At 39.9% G+C, this 21149-nt stretch overlaps 2 protein-coding genes across 3 annotated transcripts in view; both read left to right on the forward strand.

The window, feature by feature from the left end:
• The first annotated feature begins 1741 nt into the window (after window positions 1-1741).
• LOC119430137 (akt interacting protein) lies at window positions 1742-11003 on the forward strand. 2 transcript variants are annotated; one of them, XM_037697574.1, is made up of 10 exons: window positions 1742-1922; window positions 2508-2625; window positions 6007-6209; window positions 6419-6483; window positions 6788-6888; window positions 7451-7539; window positions 9457-9555; window positions 9847-9954; window positions 10102-10162; window positions 10304-11003. In XM_037697574.1, exons 2-10 carry the CDS (start codon window positions 2578-2580, stop codon window positions 10409-10411), a joined length of 882 nt encoding a protein of 293 aa, XP_037553502.1. In that variant the 5' UTR covers window positions 1742-1922; window positions 2508-2577; the 3' UTR covers window positions 10412-11003. The 2 variants fall into 2 exon arrangements, with proteins under 2 accessions (XP_037553502.1, XP_037553503.1); XM_037697575.1 differs by having other exon boundaries at window positions 1892-1922; window positions 2511-2625.
• A 3612-nt stretch (window positions 11004-14615) lies between these two features.
• Window positions 14616-21149, forward strand: part of LOC119426382 (putative mediator of RNA polymerase II transcription subunit 26) — a 123482-nt gene continuing 116948 nt past the window's right edge. Inside the window, exon 1 of the mRNA XM_037693949.1 lies at window positions 14616-14918. The gene's annotated coding sequence lies outside the window, so the exon portion shown is untranslated. The remainder of the gene's footprint in view (window positions 14919-21149) is intronic.

Consider the following 21149-nt stretch of genomic DNA (forward strand, 5'->3'; position numbering starts at 1 on the left):
TTCATGAGATATTTTGCTGACAGACAAACAGGGTTGACTGCAAATAATTATTTGGCAAAATATTAAACATGGAGATTGTACAATTTGTTAGCACTCCAAATTTGTGTTATCAGTTTTAATGTCTAACACAGCAAACATTTGATCAATTGTGTTTTTATTGTTAGTTGGCTGTGGCAGTCATCTTGAATCTTGGGTTGACTTTAAAACCCAATTAAACGTAGATGTACATCATGACTTTCTGCAAGTTTCATAAAAGACAGACAGCCACAGAAATATATGTGTACTCGGACAGACATTATCAGCTGCCGCTGAAAAGTGAATGAAAGGTAATATTATTCCCAGCTTGAAATATGTCTTAGCACTCACAGTAACAGTACTTATTTCTTCAGAGAGATTTTGTTTTACTAAACAAAGATGAAGGCTAGGTCAATGTGTTATTTTGATGTTAAAAAATAGAAAAATGCTTGTTTCAAAGTAGCCAACACTTCAGTTTTCCAGCATAAAAGCAAATCCAGCTCAAACAGGTCACATATTCAATTAGACAATCCAATCTTCACACTTTAATTACATTCATCACAGTATTTGTTTGACCAAACAAGGTCACAATAATTCATTAGATAAAGAATCAATAGCAAAGGGAAAAAAACTAATTACAGAAGCACTGGTGTGGATACTGACACACTTGTTCAGGTCAGACAGTTCATCTCAATGTTGATGAAGGAAAAGGAGGCAGAAACTTTGTCTTGGATTTGTACATGTCAAAATAAAAAAGTAATGGTGACCTTTCATTGTCCGTTGCCCCAATAAAGGCGCGAGACACTAATTAGTTTTGTCACTGAAGTGTACTTGGGACAATATACAATCTGGTAACAATAATTGAGCCAATAATTTGTATTTACTCAGAAACTTGGACAATGTCATTTCTTCCAATTAGTGCAATCATCCATGCATTAAATTAGTTTTTTGCCTTTCACCCAAAAACTAATTAGAAGTAATTGTCAGGAATCAATCAATCAACAAAATGAACCACCAGCGAAGCGTGGTCAAAACTACAAAATAAATAAATAAATGACACAAATGGCATGGATGCATCTTAACCTCGGGGGACTGTTTGATGATACTGAAAAGACAACAGAGAAGTGCACATTTTTGTTTTTGTTCTAGTCTTTTTTAATCCCAATAGCTTTTTCACAAAGAAGTTATCATTTTCCTCTCTAAACTCAATGAGTTTTTTTTATTTATTTAGTTAAACCATTAACAAATTTCACTTAACTTAAAAATAGGACAACAAGTAACCTTATTATCTAAATGATTCAACGTGAGATTTTTTTTTTTTTAATAAAACATGATTAGATATAACATTTGCACAGTTTATAAATCATGCAGGTTTGTTCACAGACATCTAGATTTTTAGGGGTAACATTAAATAAGTTAAATTAAATAAGAACTAATTTTGATTTCTTCAAAACAAAATTAAAGTTACTTTCAGTAACCAATAATTTGGCACTTTAATTTAAGAAATAATCCCGCCAACTGGCAATGAACAGTTCAAGTGGTAATTCCGTAAAACCTCATCGATTGACAACAACCCGTAGTCTTTTCTCACAGGTACTGTCTCTTTAAGAGAACACTTGTTTTTGAAGTGACAGGGGCGTTAACAAATCAACTGTGAGAACGTTTATTCTTTTTAACCAATGAGAATCAAGAATTGTCCGGTAAGAAACGCCTCCTTGTTAGTTAGATTGAACTCTGTCTTTTCTGTCAAATTATTAACCCAACATTAGTCAGCTAGCTTTCGTGACACCTACACCTAGTCGTGGCAAGTTTATTTATTTATTTTTTTAATTATCAATAAAAATTGAGCGAGTAACAGGTAAACATCTGTATCAAAAAGACCAACTAAACAATCCCAACTAAAATTGGTGAGTTACGTCGCTAAGCGTTCTTACGTTCAGGAGCTAAAGTTAAAGGACCAAGTTAGCAACATCAAGCTTGTACGCCAACGTAAAGTGCTGAAGAAAACATTCTTTCTGGAATTGGTAGTTTGGACTTTAACTCCTAAACCCTGATCCGTCGACTATATATTTAATCATAACTTTAGGTGTCGGGTAGAATTATATTAGATTTTGTGGCCAAACGTAGGTAGCTTTCGCTAACGTAGCCCGGACTGAGGCTGTCCAGTGACAAATTGTATCCCTGTTGTTTTCTTGTTGTGTATTTACCTTGTTACCGTCTACAACATCTAATCGACGCTTTTGAACTGCCTGCCTGTCTGAGTCGATACAGTGTTGGTCTACTTCATAAAGCAGCTAAGTTAGCATGAGGCTACTAAGCTGCTTCAGGTGTAAACTATTTTTATTTGTATTCTACCAACCTCTAATAAATATGCATTAGTGTCATGTTGTTTGACAAATCTTTTCTCGAGGTAAAAAAAAAAAGTATTAGTTTCTTAGCTTGTGAGCCACTTGTTTTTGTGACCATAACAATGGCCATCCTCTGTACATCAGCAGTGGATGGACCTGTTTTCACAGTGTGAGACCTGCAAAAGGGACACCAATCTGACCCAATGAATGAGGAATGAACCTGAACCCCTTCTGGAGCATGTCTGCCAACACGAGCCGTAAGGTAAAATGAAACCGATTTTTCTGTTCACTTACAGGTAAATTAACAAGCACCCGGTTAATACTTCTTATTAACAAATATTGAAAACACTCTTGTACAATCAGTCATTTTCTACAAATCTTTTTTTTTCCTGAAATTTGCTGCAGTCGTGAGCTTTTTACAGTTAAACAGCTGTACAGTTTTTATTGTTTAATGTCTATGAAATATACCATGGATGAACAAAGTATTCCCATATACAATGTATGATGCTGAAGTACTATTAATAACCAAACTATGAATCACCTGGTTACCAAAATGATTATGATGCTCAGAACGAACAACAATGTATCTACACAGGAAATCAATTTTTACTTATGCTTATCAGAGTTTTGTCATTTCGTCTACGTACATGTACATACTGAAACTGAACAGCGTTCCTCCAGGATCACGGTGCAACACAGAACATAACGTGCAAACACAATACAGTACAGATACACAAAAATACAATAAATACAAAAACCTATAATAAATGCAAAAAGACCTCTAACCTAATCTAAACATTTCAATCAACTTTCAATCAACATTCACATATCTCAATATTTTGTTTTACCAATTTTTTTTCAAAACCAAAAAAACTCTGTTTTGAGGGGCATTTTAACTGTATGATCAAATAGTCTTGTTCCTCAGTCATTGTACTAAACATCTTGTCGTCTATCATACTTGTGGCTCTGTGTGACAGCTCTCTAACCCTGGCTTTGCCATATTTGTGGTGGCTCTTGCTAGTAATATCTCATTGGTAAAATTATGATTTTTTTTTAGGTCTATTTGCATCACATTTATTTAGTGTAAGAAGAAACTTATTGACTAAAACAGCTAAAATGTATGAGATGTATCCTCAAATGGTTTGAACATTGCATGAATGTCCATCCATCCATTATCTTTACCTGCTTTTCCCTTTTCGGGTCGCGGGGGTCACTGGTGCCCATATCCAGCAGTCACTGTGCGAGAGACGGAGTATACCCTGGACAGGTCGCACGTCCATTACAGGGACACGTAGAGACACATGAGACAACCAGTCACACTCTCACTCACACCTAGGGATAATTTAGAGTTACCAGTCAGTCTCACAGTGGGAAGAAACCAAAACCTTTTTTCTGAGAGGCATTAGCTCTTCCAGCTGAGCCAACGTGCCACCCTGCATGAATGTCTTGAGCCCTTTAATTAATGTGTGCATACTCATTAGTTTTATTTTTTTGTTATCATTTAATATTTAGGAAATAAACCATTTTTTACCTTGCTTAATACTGGATTATTTTATGTTATTTTCAACCTGGCTGATAATCCTATTTCAATCATGCACCATAACCATGTCTCTCCATAACTGGGGCTGAGGGTCCCTGATGCAGTTAAAAAGCTTTGCAGTGGCAGGGCTCTGGGTCTAGTTGAGATTTGCTCCAAGTCCCTCAAGGCTCTGGATGATCCTGGGCTGACTTGGTTGACATGCCTTTGCAACATTACATAAACATTGGGGGTAGACTGGCTGGCGTGATGGTTCTCATTTTCAAAAGGTGGGACCAGTGTGAACTGCACTCCTCAACCTCAGTTCGTAAGGTGTTTTTAGGGCTCCTGGAGGAGTCTTGTCAATGGCTGAACTTCAGATTAAGGAGGAACAATGCAGGTTCTATTGGTTTGCCCATGTTCTCTGAAGTACGCTGTCATGGCCGCTCCATGAGTGGTTTCTGTTGCTAAGTGCCATTCAGTCCATATACAAACTGTGCAGAAGTCTGGTTTGTATTGATGGCAAGTCCGAGCCCTTCAGGGTGAGAGTCAGATTCCTCCAGGGCTGCCAGTTGTCATTGAACCAGTTAAAAGTGGTTGGAGCATCTGCTAAGAATGCCCCCTGGATGCCTCCCTAAGGAGGTGTTCTGAGCATGTCCAAGTGGGGGAGACCTCAGGGAAAATCCAGGACACGTTGTAGAGACTGTCTCTTGACTGGCCTTGGAATCCTCCCAGCAGAGCTAGAAGAAGCAGCTGTGGAAAGAGATGTCTGGGGCCTCCCTGCTCAAGCTGCTGTCCTCATGGCCTGACTCTGGAACCAGCAGCAGATAATGAATGAATGAATGGATAAAATCATGCACTAGTACCCACATATATTAAACTTATGATCAATGTAGTAAAACTGCAGCTGTTAAAACATGTTTAAGGTAATGATTATTAACTGACAGCCCCCTGGCCTAATTTGACCTGTGAGCTCATTCTATTTGTAAATGGTTAATGGACTGCACTTATGTAGCACTTTTTTTATCTTATCAAGATACTCAAAGCTCTTTACACTACAATCTATGTCCTCATTTACCCATTCATACAGCACTCTACTATGTCTATACAAATAGTAATCAGTGCTTTATTACATTCATACACCAATGGGACACACATCGGAGGCAAAGAGGGGTTCGGTGTCTTGCCCAGGGACACTTCGGCATGTGACTGCTGGTGGAATCGAACCCCCAACTCTTGCATTGGAGGATGACTTTCTTAACCACTCGGCTACAACAGCCCCATTTGTCATTTTACAGTTCTAAACAATTTGAAAAATTTGGGTGTGACCCAGATGGCAGCATGCAACATGCTGCTGTTCGCTCACTAGGCTATAAAAAAGGTTTGCATGCAAGACATTTGGGTTTGTCTCCCATGCAAGAAGTTATTTTTGTTTCACTTACTAAATTCTAAAATCATACTGTGTGACACCAAAGTACAAAGATACTTTAAAGATGAATTTTAGTAAAATGGATTCACTCTTTTAATGAAAGAAATGCCCGAAAGTTTATTTGCACTAGTAGCAGGGTGCAAATGTTTTTGCATAACATCTGAGCAGATATGAGGAAAATTTAATTAACCCAAAAGGAAAATGTCCTTGTTTGCCCTTGGAACATGTGCCTTTTAAGCAAGCTTTGCATTTTAAATTTTTCTAGTCATATGTTCTGTTTGAAACATTTGTTTCAACTGTGTGTTGTTCATTGCCAACATTTCTGGTGTACTTTTTGTTTAGGTTCAACAGTATTTTGCTGTTGTTTTCTGGTACATCTTATCTTCCCGAGGCTTAGTTCTCCATATGTACAGTGACATGTAACCACTGTTCTCAGGACCATCTGGAAGATGCAGTGAAACTGTCCCTGGTGGTGTCTAGACTGGACTTTTTGATTAGCCTCCAACTAGACAGGCAGTGTAACCTGATGGGTTGGTCCCAGCTCATGGCTCCAACCCTGTGCCATTCGTCAACTCTCAAGTCATTTAGCCCTCTCTAAACTGAATATAATAAATAAATAAATAAAAATTGTATCAAAATGGCAAATATTTTTTTACCAGTTTGTTCTGTGACCCTTGTTTTCTTTGTAAAACTGACAGAGATCTGATGAGGAGCAGAGCGGGCATGCAGACCAGAGAGCCAGCCCAGCCCGGACCACTCACAAAAAGCACCTTCCGCCAATTCCTAAAAATGCAGTCCCTGCAAGCAAACCAGCATTGTTGAGCACTCCAGCCCACTCAGCCAATGGCTTACATGCCTCCTATGGCCCTTTTTACCTGGAGTACTCTCTGCTGGCTGAGTTGTAAGTATTTGGTGTTTGACTTTTAATTTTCACTACATTTATTTTTACATTTTTATGTCCTGATTGACACTTGCTCCACTATACATTGTAACTTTTAATTTATAATTAATAATGTAGGCAAAGTCTGTATTAGATTTAGAATATTTTCTTGCATAGTAAAGAAATGATCTCGGGTGTCTTTGCATTTCTCCTTGTCATGTGACGTGCAGCACACTAGTGATTAAGCAGAAACTCCCTGGAATTTATGTCCAGCCATCATACAAGTCAGCACTAAGTAAGAACCTCATTTTTTGAGTCTTGTTACATTTTGTTTTATAAATATTGCTTTTTTTTTTAATCATCAGTGTCACACACTACAAAAATGAGTTTTGTTTGTTGAAAGTTTGCTGCCTATTTCACTTTTATCAGGTTGATAATGAACAGCCTGTGTCAATAATTTAAAAATCCCTGACTTTTTAAATTTTATTTCAAATGTTCAGTCTACACAACCTGCTCTGCTTTTATCTGCTTTGTTCAGTAATATTCACTCTAGAAGTAAAAGTTGTGTAATGCCATATACTGTACCTCCCTCTGTTTAGTGTGGTTTGGAGTCATTTTCATCAGGCATGGCTTGTACCAAGATGGCGTCTTCAAATTCACCGTATATATTCCAGACAACTACCCAGATGGGGAATGTCCCGTGAGTTTTTTTTATTTTTATTTATTTATTCTTGGTTTTTGTTCTGATTCTGTAAATGTTTGACAATAAATATCATGTAGGAATATAAAGTTCGTCAAGCCTATACAGGTGACTATTATAAAACAAGTGACACTCTTCAAAGTACCGTATTTTTTGGACTATAGGGCGCACCATCAATGAACGGGTCTGTTTTCATACATAAGGCACACTGGATTATATTCATACATAAGGCACACTGGATTATAAGGCGCATTAAGTGAAGCAAAACGGTCCGATAAGTCAAACTTTATTCAACTCATTCACAACTCTCAACATTGTTCAGTTGTACCACATCAAATCGCTTCGAGGTCAGTAAGCACAACCAGAATTAAAACATAAGATTATAACGTTCTCTGTCGATTTTTGAGAAAATTAAAGGATTTTAAGAGCGCCTTATAGTCCGAAAAATACGGTAATAAGTATTCTTTAAGGACTGATCAAAAGTTTTTCAATCTAATATTTGAGATACTTCAATAGGAAGCTGAGATAAATTGTCATACTTGTTCCACATGATTCATTTCAGAAACTGGTATTTGACATCCCAGTCTTCCATCCTCTGGTTGACCCCGTGTCTGGAGAGCTTGACGTCAAAAGAGCTTTCACCAAATGGAGGCGAGTAGTTTTTCCTCAGGAATGCAAACAACTTAACTTTTCACAAAATTATTTCTCTTTATCATTAATTTTGGTGGTTATTCTATGAAACCATCTAAACATGAAGGTTTTTGTTTTTTAAGCAACAAGCAAGTTACTGTTTAACTTTTGGAGAAATCTCATGTCCTGCCGTTGTTTACTTTTGATTTGCTGGACTTATTGGGGAGTGCCTAGAAAGGCAGACATTTCTTATTATCCACCTGAAAAGGATCTTGCTCTTCCTTCAACTTCAACGTGGCCCAAACTGCAATGCACACCCCCATAAATTTTATATCAAAACGATCAGCTCAGCACCGTGACGTGTGCTATTACTTTTCGTGGCATTTTGAGTTACCATGGCGATGTAATTTATTAACAATGATGCCATTTTTCTCATTGAAACACACTGACAGAACAGCCTCTAACTCCCACAGTGAGGTCACATGGCCTAGAGAGCAGAGGTTTCTGAACAAACACTGATTAACCATCCATCCATCCATCCATCCATCCATTTTCTTTACCCGTTTATTCCATTTTGGGTCAGGGGTCGCCGGTGCCCATGTCCAGCAATCACTGTGCGAGGGGCGGGGTACACCCTGGACGGGTCGCAGGTCCATCACAGGGCCACATGGAGACAAACGAGACAAACAACCATTCACTCTCTCACTCACACCTAGGGACAATTTAGAGTTACCAATCAGTCTAACATGCATGTTTTTGGTCTGTGGGAGGAAACCGGAGCACCCGGAGAAAACCCACGCATGCACGGAGAGAACATGCAAACTCCACCCAGAAAGGCCCCTGGACCGGGGTTTGAACCAAGGACCTGCTCGCTGAGAGGCAGCAGCTCTACCAGTTGCGCCACCGTGCTGCCGACTGATTAACCAAAAAAACAAAAAACTTTTGGAGCCACTTTGATTCAAGATGGCTGCCACAGCTACCCCAGAAAACACAAAACTGACTGTAACTTGGTCATTCTTTGAGTTATTGAGGTGACATTTGGTATGGTCATAGCTGAGAGTGAGTTGTTGGGAACTGCCTGAAGGGCAACAACCTAGTGCAGGTCATATCCAAGATGGCCGCCTTGGCTAAATGTGGGAAAAATATGACAGCTTGGCTATTTTAAAAGATATTGAGCTGAAATTTAGTGTGGCTGTGCCCGACCACGATCCACAACACATTCTGAATTAAAATCTAAAAATTCTCTTGCTGTTGATGCTAATTCATTTAAACTTAAACTAAATGAATCCCATTCATGTGTCAATATTACATTTTAAAATGAAGTGAATTAATTTTATTTATTGTAAAAAACATATGAACAAACTATCCTAGTGATTTAATACTGGCTATGGTTGGAAAAGTGTTTAGTGCACATTATCCTGATGCATGCTCAATAATCCAGGTAGAAAAATCCAAAATATCAACAAAAAAAAATTTTTTTTTTTTTTTTTTTGCTTTGTTTTGTTTTTTGTTTTTTTGAATGTCCAGAGGACCAGAATGAACTATTTTGGATTTAATGCACATTGTTCTATAAAAGTGGACATGGACAAAAAACTTTCAAACGGTTCGTTCTGTTTGGCCAAAAGCTCTAAATTGTGCTGTCATTTTTCTAAATAAGAATAGATGCATTTCCTGACCTACAGTTTGTGTCTTTGATAAAGCAAAAAGCCACAGCCGCCAGTCGATCGTTGTTCTTACTGTTGCACTTCTGACTGTACGAGTCAGATCCTCGTGCTCTGAAGGACTGAAACGACACAGGTGGAGCATTTATCTCGCATGAATGTAATCGTGTGAAGAAGTGTTAGTAAAATGTTAAACTTTTGGTGACGTTAGTTGAATATTTGATAATTGTCATTCAGATTTTCTGTAGAAAAATATCAAACCTTTTTGTCTTTGTAGGCGGAATCACAACCACATCTGGCAAGTCCTGATGTACGCACGTACCATTTTTTACAAGATCAACACGACGGAGCCCCTCAACCCAGAAGCTGCTGTGCTGTAAGATGCCGAGACTCGAGCACACAGCAGCTTATCTCAGAATGTTTTTATGATCAGATTATTTTTTGTCTTTCTGCTCGATAACATAAATGTAAATCGGACTTTGTGACGAGTCTGTGCTCTACTAACTGGCTGAGTGATGACTTACTACAAGTCCACAGTACTGCAATGATGAAAGTCTATTTTTAACTCAATATGCAGATGGACGGGCTTTAATTAAGAAAAAGGTCAGCCTCTTCTGCGTGTCATTGCTTTGAAATAAAACAAATATATATATTTTTACCCTCTCAGGTATGAGAAAGACGTGCAGCTGTTCAAAAGCAAAGTGGTGGACAGCGTCAAACTATGCAACAGTCATCTTTTTGACCAGCCCAAGATCGACGATCCGTACGCAATAAGGTTAGTCAACAGTTGCCATTTGTGACATTTCAGTGCTCAACAATACACAAAAACACATTCTGAAATGTTATGTGTGTACGTTAAGACAAAGAAATTAAAGGGGAAGCAAAGGTCCATGCCTCCTTTCACTCGTTCGTTTGGTTTTAGTTTTTCTCCATGGAACCCAGCAGTTCATGACGAAGCAAAGGAGAAGATGTTCATTCACAAAGTAAGTTGAACATCTGTTCTGTGTTTAGGCAGAATGGTGCAGTTCTCTTCCTTTTGTTAAGCTTGGACAGCCTTGAGCTTATCATTGGTTTGGGTGTTACATAACAACGCAACATTTTCTCCTTTTTTTTTTTCACGTTAGAGACGACCAGACGAGCACCACAAGGGAATGCAGGTGTCGGGGTTATCTTGGGTGAAGCCTGGTTCTACCCAGCCCTTCAGCAAAGAGGACAGTCCTCCCCAGAGTTGAATCTGCACTGTGGCCACTAGAGGGCGACGCAAACATTCAAAGCTGCTGGCACGCCTCGAATAATTTATATGAAGTGGAAACCTTGAAACAGTTCGGAGTACTTTGTTCTCCACTTTATTTTTCAGCTTTAAAAGCTACCTTGGCATCACCCGACAAAGTTCTAGATTAAGGAAAACTAGTTTTTTACCATCTGTAAATTGACAATGACAAGTGGATGTCTCGGCTCATTTAGGCTGTGATGCAATCAGCGCTTTTCCATTTTTCTCAGTCCTTGCACATTTGGTTAGGCAGTAAGGTTAAGTCCCAAAAAGAGGTGGAAGTGAAGCACTTTTTGTCCATGTGGTATGGCATTTGTGGTGGACTGCATGGTGAATACCACTTGCTTGAACTGGCTTAGGACTGTTTGTCAGACTGGGAATGTCGTCAACTACAGCTCTGAATGAAACCTAATCCCACCTGCCCCCAGTACACTCTGAGATCATATGTTTTATTTTTATTTTTTATTGAACAGTTGTTGCTTTTTGTCTTTACTGAGTAAACTGTTTTTTTTTGTAGCTTTTTAATATATAAATGTTTAAAGCAGGACAGGAAGCAGGCATTGGTTTTAAATCCGATGCTACAACAGTTTGCTCACATTTAATTTAGTTGGATTTTAAATCATTTTAAATGCTTTATGTATTTTTCTTCCTCCTTTTTTTGTGGGGTCTTAAAGATTTATTGTGTAAATAATGGATGCTGTTCTAAAGTTTACCCACTCTTGCTTTTCCTAATATATTTTTAGGTAAGATATGCTCCAAAGTCACAGACCATACTGCAGGGTTTCTACCTTTTTAGTTTGAGAGTAATAATACTTTTATTTTGATAAGGTTTAGTCCTCCAGCACTGAAGAGTGCAACATTTTAATGGACACGTTATCAAACTGCAAATTTTACAGTTGATGTACTGGATTTTGCGTTCTAATGATGAATCGGGTTTGATTTAAAATGTTGCTTTTAAGGAACTGTTGAAGGACTGTGCTGTGTGTACCTCATGGGTCATGACCATGTTGGCAAAGCCTATAAGGTGCTCAAACTTGTTAGACCTACATATACCTCCTGAGAAAGGCAGTGACTAATTCTAATGTACTCCACACACAGTCACTGGGCTGGCATCTTTAAATGAGTGATTTCTTTTTCTTTTTTTTTGGGGGGGGGGGGAGGTGGTGTATGTTAATGTCCCTTCTCTGATAAATAAATGACGAGGGAAATAAATTTTTGCTCTGAAACCAATAAAATACTTTAAAGTCAGTCTTTGTGTGGATTTTGGTAATCAACTGTATGTTTTAAAAAATAAAACGCATGCATGTTTCAAACTACATAAAAATGGTTAACTTTATGTCAGATGATGCAGGTAACGTTTTCCTGATGTATTATGCAATTTTGATAGGTGGGGGTGCACTTGATGTAAAAGTACTTTTCTCTGCATATTTCCCCCAACAACCCTAAGTATAAATACAAATGCATCAAAACAGCTGGACTTATTGATCCTAAAGGTCTAGGGTGTCAACAATTGTTGAATTATTTAGTCATTTTAGTAGTTTTTTGGTAGAAATAAAAAGTCTAATGACTTCTATTCATAATTTTTTTAACTTTTTTTTTTCCCCCTCGGTGGTGGGGGGGGGGGGGGGGGGGGGGGTCTTGTTTACATGCCCTTGTAAAGTGTACCTAATATTCTTCTTTTTGCTTTTCCCTCTTCAGGGGTCACCACAGCAAGTCATCCTCCTCCATCTCACTCTGTCCTCACTCCATCTACCTCCATGTCCTCTCTAACTGCATCCATTTATCTCCTCTTTGTCGTTTTCCTGGCAGCTGCATTTCTTACATTCTTCTACCAGTATACCCACTGTCCCTCCTCTGGACATGTCCAAACCATCTCAGTCTGGCCTCTAACTTTTATCTCCCAGTTGTTCAACCTGTGCTGTACCTCTGATGATCACATTACTAATCTTATCCATCCTTCTTGTCACTCCTAAGGAGAATCTCAACATCTTCATTTCCACCTCTTCCAGTTCTTTTTCCTGTCTTTTTGTCAATGACACTCTCCAGACCATACAACATAGCTGGTCTCACCGCTGTCTTGTAAATGGGTACCTAAAATGATCAATCCAAAAGACCATAACATCAAAGACTTGTATATAAGAAACCTGATTTTTATTTGTCATAGCAAAAAATACACAGTTGTACTGATGCCTGCATCCCTCGTAGGGGAGGTCTTTCTGTTTTGTTTCTGTTTTTTGAAGGACTCCCATTAAAAAAAACATACCTATTACTGCTGTAAAAGTCAGAATATCAGGGGAGTAAGGAATGGAGAGATATACCTAAAATATATTTAAAAAAGTAAAATATTGTTACGAACATCAAAACGAGCTTTGCAAGCTCAATCATCCAGGTAAACACAAAAACGGTTACATCATGACATCTGGACACGTTTCTTTTTTGGAAGAAACGTTTCGTCTTTCATCCGAAAGATTTGGGCCTGCCAATCAGACCCGTTTTAACAATCCATCATCATGCACAACAATCAAATGTTTTAGGCCAGACTACCAACTTGATGCTCATGATCAATTGTTTGGGACGGGCGGTCCTTCCTGCATGTGTTAAAGCCAGTTTCTTGGAATTCAATCTACATAAGTAATGTAGGTCAGATCTTTCCTGATGCATCTTTACATTTCTATGCTGACGGCAGCTGTTTATTGTCGAGCTGAAACAGTTGATAAGGTTTTCCAGCGTTTACAGTCTTCATTCAACATGGTTCAGTCAGATTTGTTCCATCTCAAACTGGTGCTAAATGCTGATGAAACCAAAGGGATGTTTTCAAACAGGAAGTCTGTTCCAGCAGTCCTTCCTTCTATTTTATGTACAAATGGTGTTCCTATTGAGTTTGTCGATTCTTACAAACACTTGGGTATCTTGGTCGACTCACATCTCTCTTAAGTCCCATGTCAAAAACTCTATAGAAACTGAAAGTTAAACTGGGTTTCTTTTTCAGAAATGGATCCAGTCCAACTCTGAATGCTAGGAAACACCTTGTAACTGCTGCATTCTTCTCCTCCACGGTGACATTATTTACATGAACGCTTCTGCAAGCACCTTGCAGATGTTGGACGCTGTCTATCACGGTGCACTGAGATTCATAACTAGCTGTAACTACTGTGCCCACCAATGCACCCTGTATTCACTGGTTAACTGGTCATCATTAACTTCACGCAGACTCTCTCACTGGTACATTTTCATCTTTAAATCACCTCTTGGTCTGTTGCCTTCATATATTGTGTGGGGTGGTGGTGCAGAGGTTAAGGGCCTTGCTTGGGGACCCAGAGTGGGGTGAATGAGGGTGGAGGGAGGTGTTCCACCTTTTCCACCCACATTTTGATGTTGACGGTACCGGGAGATGAACCTGCGACTTTCCGATCACATAGGCCCATCTTCTAACCTCTGTGCCACCACTCCCCACTCAGCAAGGCCCTTAACTCCCATCATCTGCTCCAAAACAGGTCTCTCTCTTGAAAACGAGTTCTCGTGACTCAGTGAAACTACCTGTGTAAATAACGGGTAAATAAATAAAGTATCTCCTCCTATATGTTACTCTATGAGTGCAGCTACAGCGTGCACTCTCAGGACATAATTACATGCAGTATACCCTCAGTGCAGACCGAACAGGCAAACTCCACTCCTGTATCCTGGAACACCTTGCAAAAAGACCTGAAGCTCTTGACCTCTCTTAAGTAACTTTAAACTGCTAAGTTCACGACAAAAACCAACGCAGACAAGTTCCTGTTTTTAGTATTTTACATTGCTTTATAATGTAGCTGTTTTAGTTTCGTTTTTTTTTATATATAATTTCTTCCATTTACTTTCCATTTTATATGACTTTTTTATGAGTATCAGCTGTCATTTGTGCTCTTTGTTTAAAACAGGTCTCTCTTGTAGATGAGTCCTCGAAGCTCAACCCGTAAACGCACTTGCTATGTAATGGCGGACGGGATGTCGCGCCAGCGGCCAGCCACCAGAGGTCGCTGTGTCCCCACGGTGCAGCCGCCGCTCCCACTCATGTCACGTTCGCATGAAGGAGAGACTCCGGTCCATGTGCGAAAAGTAAAACCTCTCCGGATTGGCTGCGGCTCGGACGCGGCCATCTTATGCACTCTGTCAACACGACCACTTTCCAGCTGATATCGTGATTGAATCAGCCGCTCTCCCGGGTTAGTCGGGGCGCCGCGGTTCCTGAAGTGCTCGCGAGGGCGGAGCGACTTTTTAATTTTACCCGAATTCGCGAAACTTCGGCAAATGGTCGCTTGTCCAATCACAGAGGGAGTCACTAATATGCAAATACGTCGTTATCAGAGTCACGTCAGCAGCAGCAGAGCGGCTGTGGCCAGCAGGAGAGCGACTAACAACACGGCTACAACTTCGCCGATAACACCCCGTCTACATTCACCACCCGAGTCGGGCTTCGTGGTTAGTTTCAGGTAAGAAATAACTCTCTCATCGTTTGTTTTGGTGTATTTATTCCGAACGCGAAGGGTTTTGCTTCATTCAGAAATGGTCCTGTCATATTTCGGACACTCGGATATAGTGAGGAGGGTCGACTCAGCTGATGACACCGCTTTGAGCAGAGACCGTCCCCGGCGGCTGAGTGGCCAAACTTCAAGGGGTTCACTTCAAAATGGCAGAAACAAGTTAAAAAATAAAAAGTGTGTCGTACTTTCGGAGTTTTTGAGTAAAATAATTAAAAAAGACGCGCGGTTTCGGTGGTCCTGAACTGACAGCGACCAACTGGACTCGGCCAGAACCAGCTCGGTGAGTAATGGCCGTCATAAAAGGGACAAGTCGGACTAGTTTAGTTTTATTTGAAATGAAAACGAAAGTCCGTCGAGGACGACTAACTAGTTGGTTATCAGGGACACCTTCACTGACGACCTCCATCTATCTCCGGCCTCCTCCTCAGCCGAGAGAAACGTCACGACTCCCAGTCCACAGTGGAGGTTCGGTTCGGGCCACGTGCTCTTACTTTAAAATGTGCATTTAAACGAGTTAAAAAAAAAAAAAAACCCAAGTCAGCGCGCGACGCTTCGGTACATTAAAGAGCTGAAGCCGCATCTGCTGGAAAGAGAAGCTGCGACTTTTATATCCAAGTTCAGCTCTGTTTTTATAAAGATATCTTAAAAAAATGCGTCGTGAAACTTCAAACTAATAAACATGTTTGAATTAAAACATTAAAAAAAATGTGTAAGTGGCTAGAATTGCTTTAATCCCGAGATTATATTACTAATATCGCAATTTTCAGTGTGAGCTTATGTAGTTTTAGGGATAAATCCCGGGTTGGGGTCAGTTCATATGTATAGGTTTTGTTGATATTTGACGAGTTGCACGTGCCTGGAAGGCGCGTCATGGTTATGGAGGAAACAGCTGGAAAGCATGGCGGAAGAGGAACATGTTTAAAGTTGGCCCGGACTGGGCCTGCTGGCTCATGGGCAACATGACACACATTTATATTTTTCAAACTTAAGGTTTTATACACTTATTTATACAGTATGCTCTTTTGAATCAGTCTTTATTGCTGTTTTTATCTTTCTGAAACTTTACTTTGAAAGGACTCTATATTGTAAACATGCTGTAAAACTAGTTTCTAACGAGACAACAGTATTTGTAATTAGGTTCATTAGGGTTAGCAGGAAATGGAATAAAAGTACATACTTTAAGTCTGTATTGACTTTTTTTTGGGACCATCCTATGGGTGTCATTACATATGCTCTGTTTACATAAGGACATCCTTGTTAGTAAAGGGTGGTTTACACTTCACAAGATGTAAGATATCTGATCTCGCTCGCTCATGTGGTTGTGAAGCGTTCTGTAGCGCAAGGACATTTTATACTCGGAGAAACTGGTAAGTCCTCCCATTGTAGCCCAAGTCTCGCGCAAACTGTAACAACACCCGCCACTGTTTTCGATGGACTGTATGAATGTGTCAACACATCCACGGAGAGCCTCCTGTGTCTCTGCACTGTCTCCTCGGCGCACAATCTCCTCCCATGGGTTCTTCGACTGTCTGTGTTATTTGACTATCTTTATAAGGTTAGTTGGAACTGTTGTAGTAATGACTTTACTTTCCAACAACCTCGGCCAGTTGCTCCTCAGCGGTGCAGAAATGAGAGCAGTTTAATTCTGCCACTTTTTTCTGCTTAAACACCAAAAAGCCACAAAGTTCTGAACAATTTTTGGTGCATACGCTACAGGACATATAGAAAACATCCAGCTGGGAATTAATTTTTTTATTAACCTTTTATTTAACCAGGCAAATCCCAATGAGATCGAAGGTCTCTTTTACAAGGGAGACCTCGGCCTGAAGGCAGCCTAACATACATGTTTTTGAATAGTACCATGTACTGTATTTACAGTATATGGTCCAGATTTTATTTCATTTTTTTCCCTATTTTTATGCATAATGCCTAGCAGTGCACAACATTTGGGCAATGGTTGGGTGAGTTGTCGTTTACAAACAAATAAAAAAAACATTATATATAAGATCTAAATTGCAACGTGGCACTATTGCATGACATTCTCAAAACTATCATGACAAAACTGAGTTGTATAACAAACTATATATAACTATATGTATAACTTGCTGTGAGACATGCTTTGCGCGCGCAATATACACAAACATGTTGCATGTACAAAATCACCCAAGGCTTGGTCTAAAAACTCATGCCTTCTTGCACTTGTTTAGGAATTTTTAGTCACAAACTCAGTGTCTCTCCTAGGTTTCTTTGCCGTGGGAGGGCATTCGTTACTTTGGGGGTTTTGTCGACGGGGTGTGGGGTGTTTGTACTGCGATGGTTTGGAGGCTGTGTTGAGCTACTACTAATCTCCGTTCCCCGTCCAGAAGTGGCAGGGTGGGGGTGGAGATTTGGTAGGTGGGGCACTTGGTTTTGTTGACAGGGCGGGGCGGCCTCCTTGGATAATGGTAGGGGACGCAGAGGTTTGAGAAGGTCAGGCTGTGATCGGAAGGTTGTCGGTTTGACTCCCCGGACCGACGACATCAAAACGTGGGTGTGAAAGGTGAAGCACCCATATCTGCCTCCACCCTCATTTTCCACACTCTGGGCCCTTGAGCAAGGCCCTTTAATACCCACCTTCTTGTTTCTGTTTGGTGTGTAAAAGGGCTGTGCTAGCTTGGTGGTCTGTGGTTGCCTCATGACGGACATCCAGCATAAAACAATTCCCAAGTCTTTGTGTGAGTTAGTTCGCTTTGACGACCCCTGAGAAAAGGAGAAGCCGAAAAAAGAAAAAAAAGCTGCTGTCTACACCATTCACAGGCTAAGATAAATACATTTTACATACGTTTTGGCATCAAGCCTATATTCACACTGCGGGTCTTGATGCTCAATTCCAATTTTGTTACTCCGATACAATTTTTTGCGCATCGATTCACATTATGTGACCCACATCAAATTACTTCAGATCCCAGTGTGAACTGTTTACAGTTCTGATGTGACCCACACGCTCAAAAGAAAAGCTGATGTCATTTGATGCACAATGTGTTTAAGGAAGTAAATGGGTGCTACATATGTTAGCATGCATATGTCAATTGTAAAGTTGTGAAATCAGAACCAATTAAATCTTTATCTGGCATGTGTGTTGGTCCAGTGTTTCCCCTAAGTCACTTGCCTTAAGAGGGCACTGTGCTTTTTTTCAACTGGGGGGGTACATAAACATCCTGTTTGGCACGCTGTCCTCTGGCATAAGTGCCAAGCACAAGAGGAGTGAGTGGGGCAATGTGTGTAAAGCTATCAATACTGTGGGGTTAGAGCAGCACACACCTGCCGACATTATGAAAAAAATGGTCAGACATAGAATGGTTAAATTAATTTACTCATCAAGAAACTATCCATCCCGCACCGTGCCATATATATTCTATTCCCAACCATGCTGTTCATTAGAATAAACGAATCGTGTATTGAACCAGGCCACCTCGCCACAGCGTTGGTTAGTTGGTTGAATGAAAATGCTTCCTGTTAACATAAACATTCATCATATAATGTTGCTTTTATATCAATGTATGTGCTGTTGATAGTTTAAAAGTATTTTCTTCACCACTTTGTGCATGCTTTTGTATCCACTCTAATTGCATACACATGGATCATGCGTGTTTGGTGTGCACACTAATGGCTTTCACATCATCAACTGTTTCCCAGTATCACCTAAGTGTTGCCAATTGACCGATACCCATAGAAACGTGTACGTGTCAGCCATGAAGTTGGCGTGGGGCTGCGCCCATTTCCACGATCATTTCTTTCTTGATACATCTTAAGTTTTGTGTTAAAAAGATATGCATCCTTTGTACACGAGGCCCCAGGTCTTTTAGTGAGCACCCAAACACCTCCTCACAAGTAATACTTCGTGAAGGTTCAACTTTTTTTTTTTTTTTTGGGACAGTTGACACAGAGCTGAAACCCCATCACCATATGTTAGCAGTTTGAAACAAGTTATCAGTATAACATGTATGCATGGTCTTGTTACTATTTTCTAATCATCATCGTAACAAAAGAAAACACCTGAAGAGAATTTTAAAACTGAACCATCGCCTAAAACCAAAAACAGGAAAAGCTTCATGCTTAAGTGACATTATTCCCCCCTGGGGCTTATAGTTGTGTAGAGAGTGATGTTTGACCTGTTTGTGTGATAGTAAACTCTAGCCAGAGATATATATTTTCTTTGTGACTTCTCTTATTGAACTGATTTAGTTTGTATTTAAGCGTTTAAAATATTAGATTAAAAACTTGTTTTAAACTAATGAAAAATGAAATTTCTGAATGAACCAGTCTCAAATAGAACGATGCTTGGTACAATTAACTTCATATTCACAGTACAGATAAAGTATCTGTCAGTTATGCATGCCTTTTCATTGTTCTGATGGCAGTTGCCATTTGTCAGCTTCATGTCTGAATGATCATCCTGGTGGGTAGTAGGGATGTGCGATATGGCATAAAACTCATATCACGATATGTATTGTGATGGGTGGCGGTAACTATATATATATAGAGATCTGTCTTCTACCGGCTAACCGCAGTAATGCTGTGTCTGATGTAAAATCAGTGTGGTCAGTTTAATCGTTACTTTTTTTTAGTGGAAAACTGTGCGCAAGTGGCATTAAAGTCTTTTCTTCAAGGGCTAAGTAGCAAAGCTACAAGCTAACTACACCCAACTTGCCGTAGTGTTGCCGTATTCTGACGTATGCGCAAAACGCTGTGTTCTGTCGAAAGTTATTTTTTCCCCGTCAAAAGTTAAAGTAAGCGTTGGTCAGCTTTAGAGACACCTGCTCTCTGTTCTGTGAAAAGAAAGTTGTGTTGTGTTTGATTTTACTGCGAGACCCTCTGGTCAAAGCCACAGACTCATTTTGTGTCAGCTCTCCATTAAAGCAGAAGGAGTCGCCCACTAGAGGTTTGGAGGGTGAAGTGTTTCAGTGTAAAATGCTGCTCTGTTGCGGTTCGTTTCTTAAGTGAGAAGACTGGAAACTGTTAACAACATATTTAGTTTAAAACATGGCTAAAACTACATTTTATATGTTTTGCATTACAAGCAAGAAGCCTAATACTTGATATGTATATTATTTTAAAACTCTCTGGACCCAGTAGTGGATTTCTTTAAAATTCAAAATGTACAAACCTGATTCCAACAAAGTTGGGACACTAAAAAAATTGTGAATAAAAACTGAATGCAATGATGTGGAGGTGCCAACATCTAATATTTTATTCAGAATAGAACACAAATCACAGATCAATAGTTTAAACTGAGAGAATGTATCAATTTAAGGGAAAAATCTGTTGTTTCCAAATTTCATGGCGTCAACAAATCCCCAAAAAGTTGGGACAAGTCCATTTTTACCACTGTGTGGCATCTCTCCTTCTTCTTACAACACTCAACAGACGTCCGGGGACAGAGGAGACCAGTTTCTCAAGTTTAGAAATAGGAATGCTCTCCCATTCATGTCTAATACAGACCTCTAACTGTTCAATCGACTTGGGCCTTCTTTGTCGCACCTTCCTCTTTATGATGCGCCAAATGTTCTCTATAGGTGAAAGATCTGGACTACAGGCTGGCCATTTCAGTACCTGGATCCTTCTCCTACGTAGCCATGATGTTGTGATTGCTGCAGAATGTTTTCTGGCATCATCATGTTGAAAAATGCAGGGTCTTCCCTGAAAGAGATGACGTCTAGATGGGAGCATATGTTGTTCTAGAACCTGAACATAGTTCTCTGCATTAATGGTGCCTTTCCAGACATGCAAGCTGCCCATGCCACAAGCGCTCATGCAACCCCATACCATCAGTGATGCAGGCTTCTGAACGGAGCGTTGATAACAACTTGGGCTATCCTTGTCCTCTCTGGTCTGGATGACATGGCGTCCCAGTGTTCCATAAAGAACTTCAAATCGTGACTCATCTGACCACAAAACAGTCTTCCATTTGGCCACACTCCATTTTAAATGACCCCTGGCCCAGTGCAAACGTCTGAGCTTGTGGAGCTTGCTTAGAAATGGCTGCCTCTTTGCACTGTAGAGTTTCAGCTGGCAACGGCGGATGGCACGGTGGATTGTGTTCACTGACAATCAATCAACCTTTTATTTATACAGGTAAATCCCATTGAGCCTCGAGGACTCATTTACAAGAGAGACCTGATTTCAACAAAGAAAGATGAC

The sequence above is a fragment of the Nematolebias whitei genome, chromosome 2, assembly GCF_014905685.2.
Source record: "Nematolebias whitei isolate Nwh7 chromosome 2, NemWhi1, whole genome shotgun sequence".
Classification (NCBI taxonomy): Eukaryota; Metazoa; Chordata; class Actinopteri; order Cyprinodontiformes; family Rivulidae; genus Nematolebias; species Nematolebias whitei.

What these genes read in the sequence shown, in the direction of transcription:
- LOC119430137 (XM_037697574.1), top strand. Translation starts at nt 2,578, where the DNA reads ATGAACCTGAACCCCTTCTGGAGCATGTCTGCCAACACGAGCCGTAAG. An exon ending in ATCATACAAGTCAGCACTAA is followed by an intron (nt 6,484 to 6,787) that starts GTAAGAACCTCA and finishes CCCTCTGTTTAG; the next exon opens with TGTGGTTTGGAGTCATTTTC. An exon ending in AGAGCTTTCACCAAATGGAG is followed by an intron (nt 7,540 to 9,456) that starts GCGAGTAGTTTT and finishes TTGTCTTTGTAG; the next exon opens with GCGGAATCACAACCACATCT.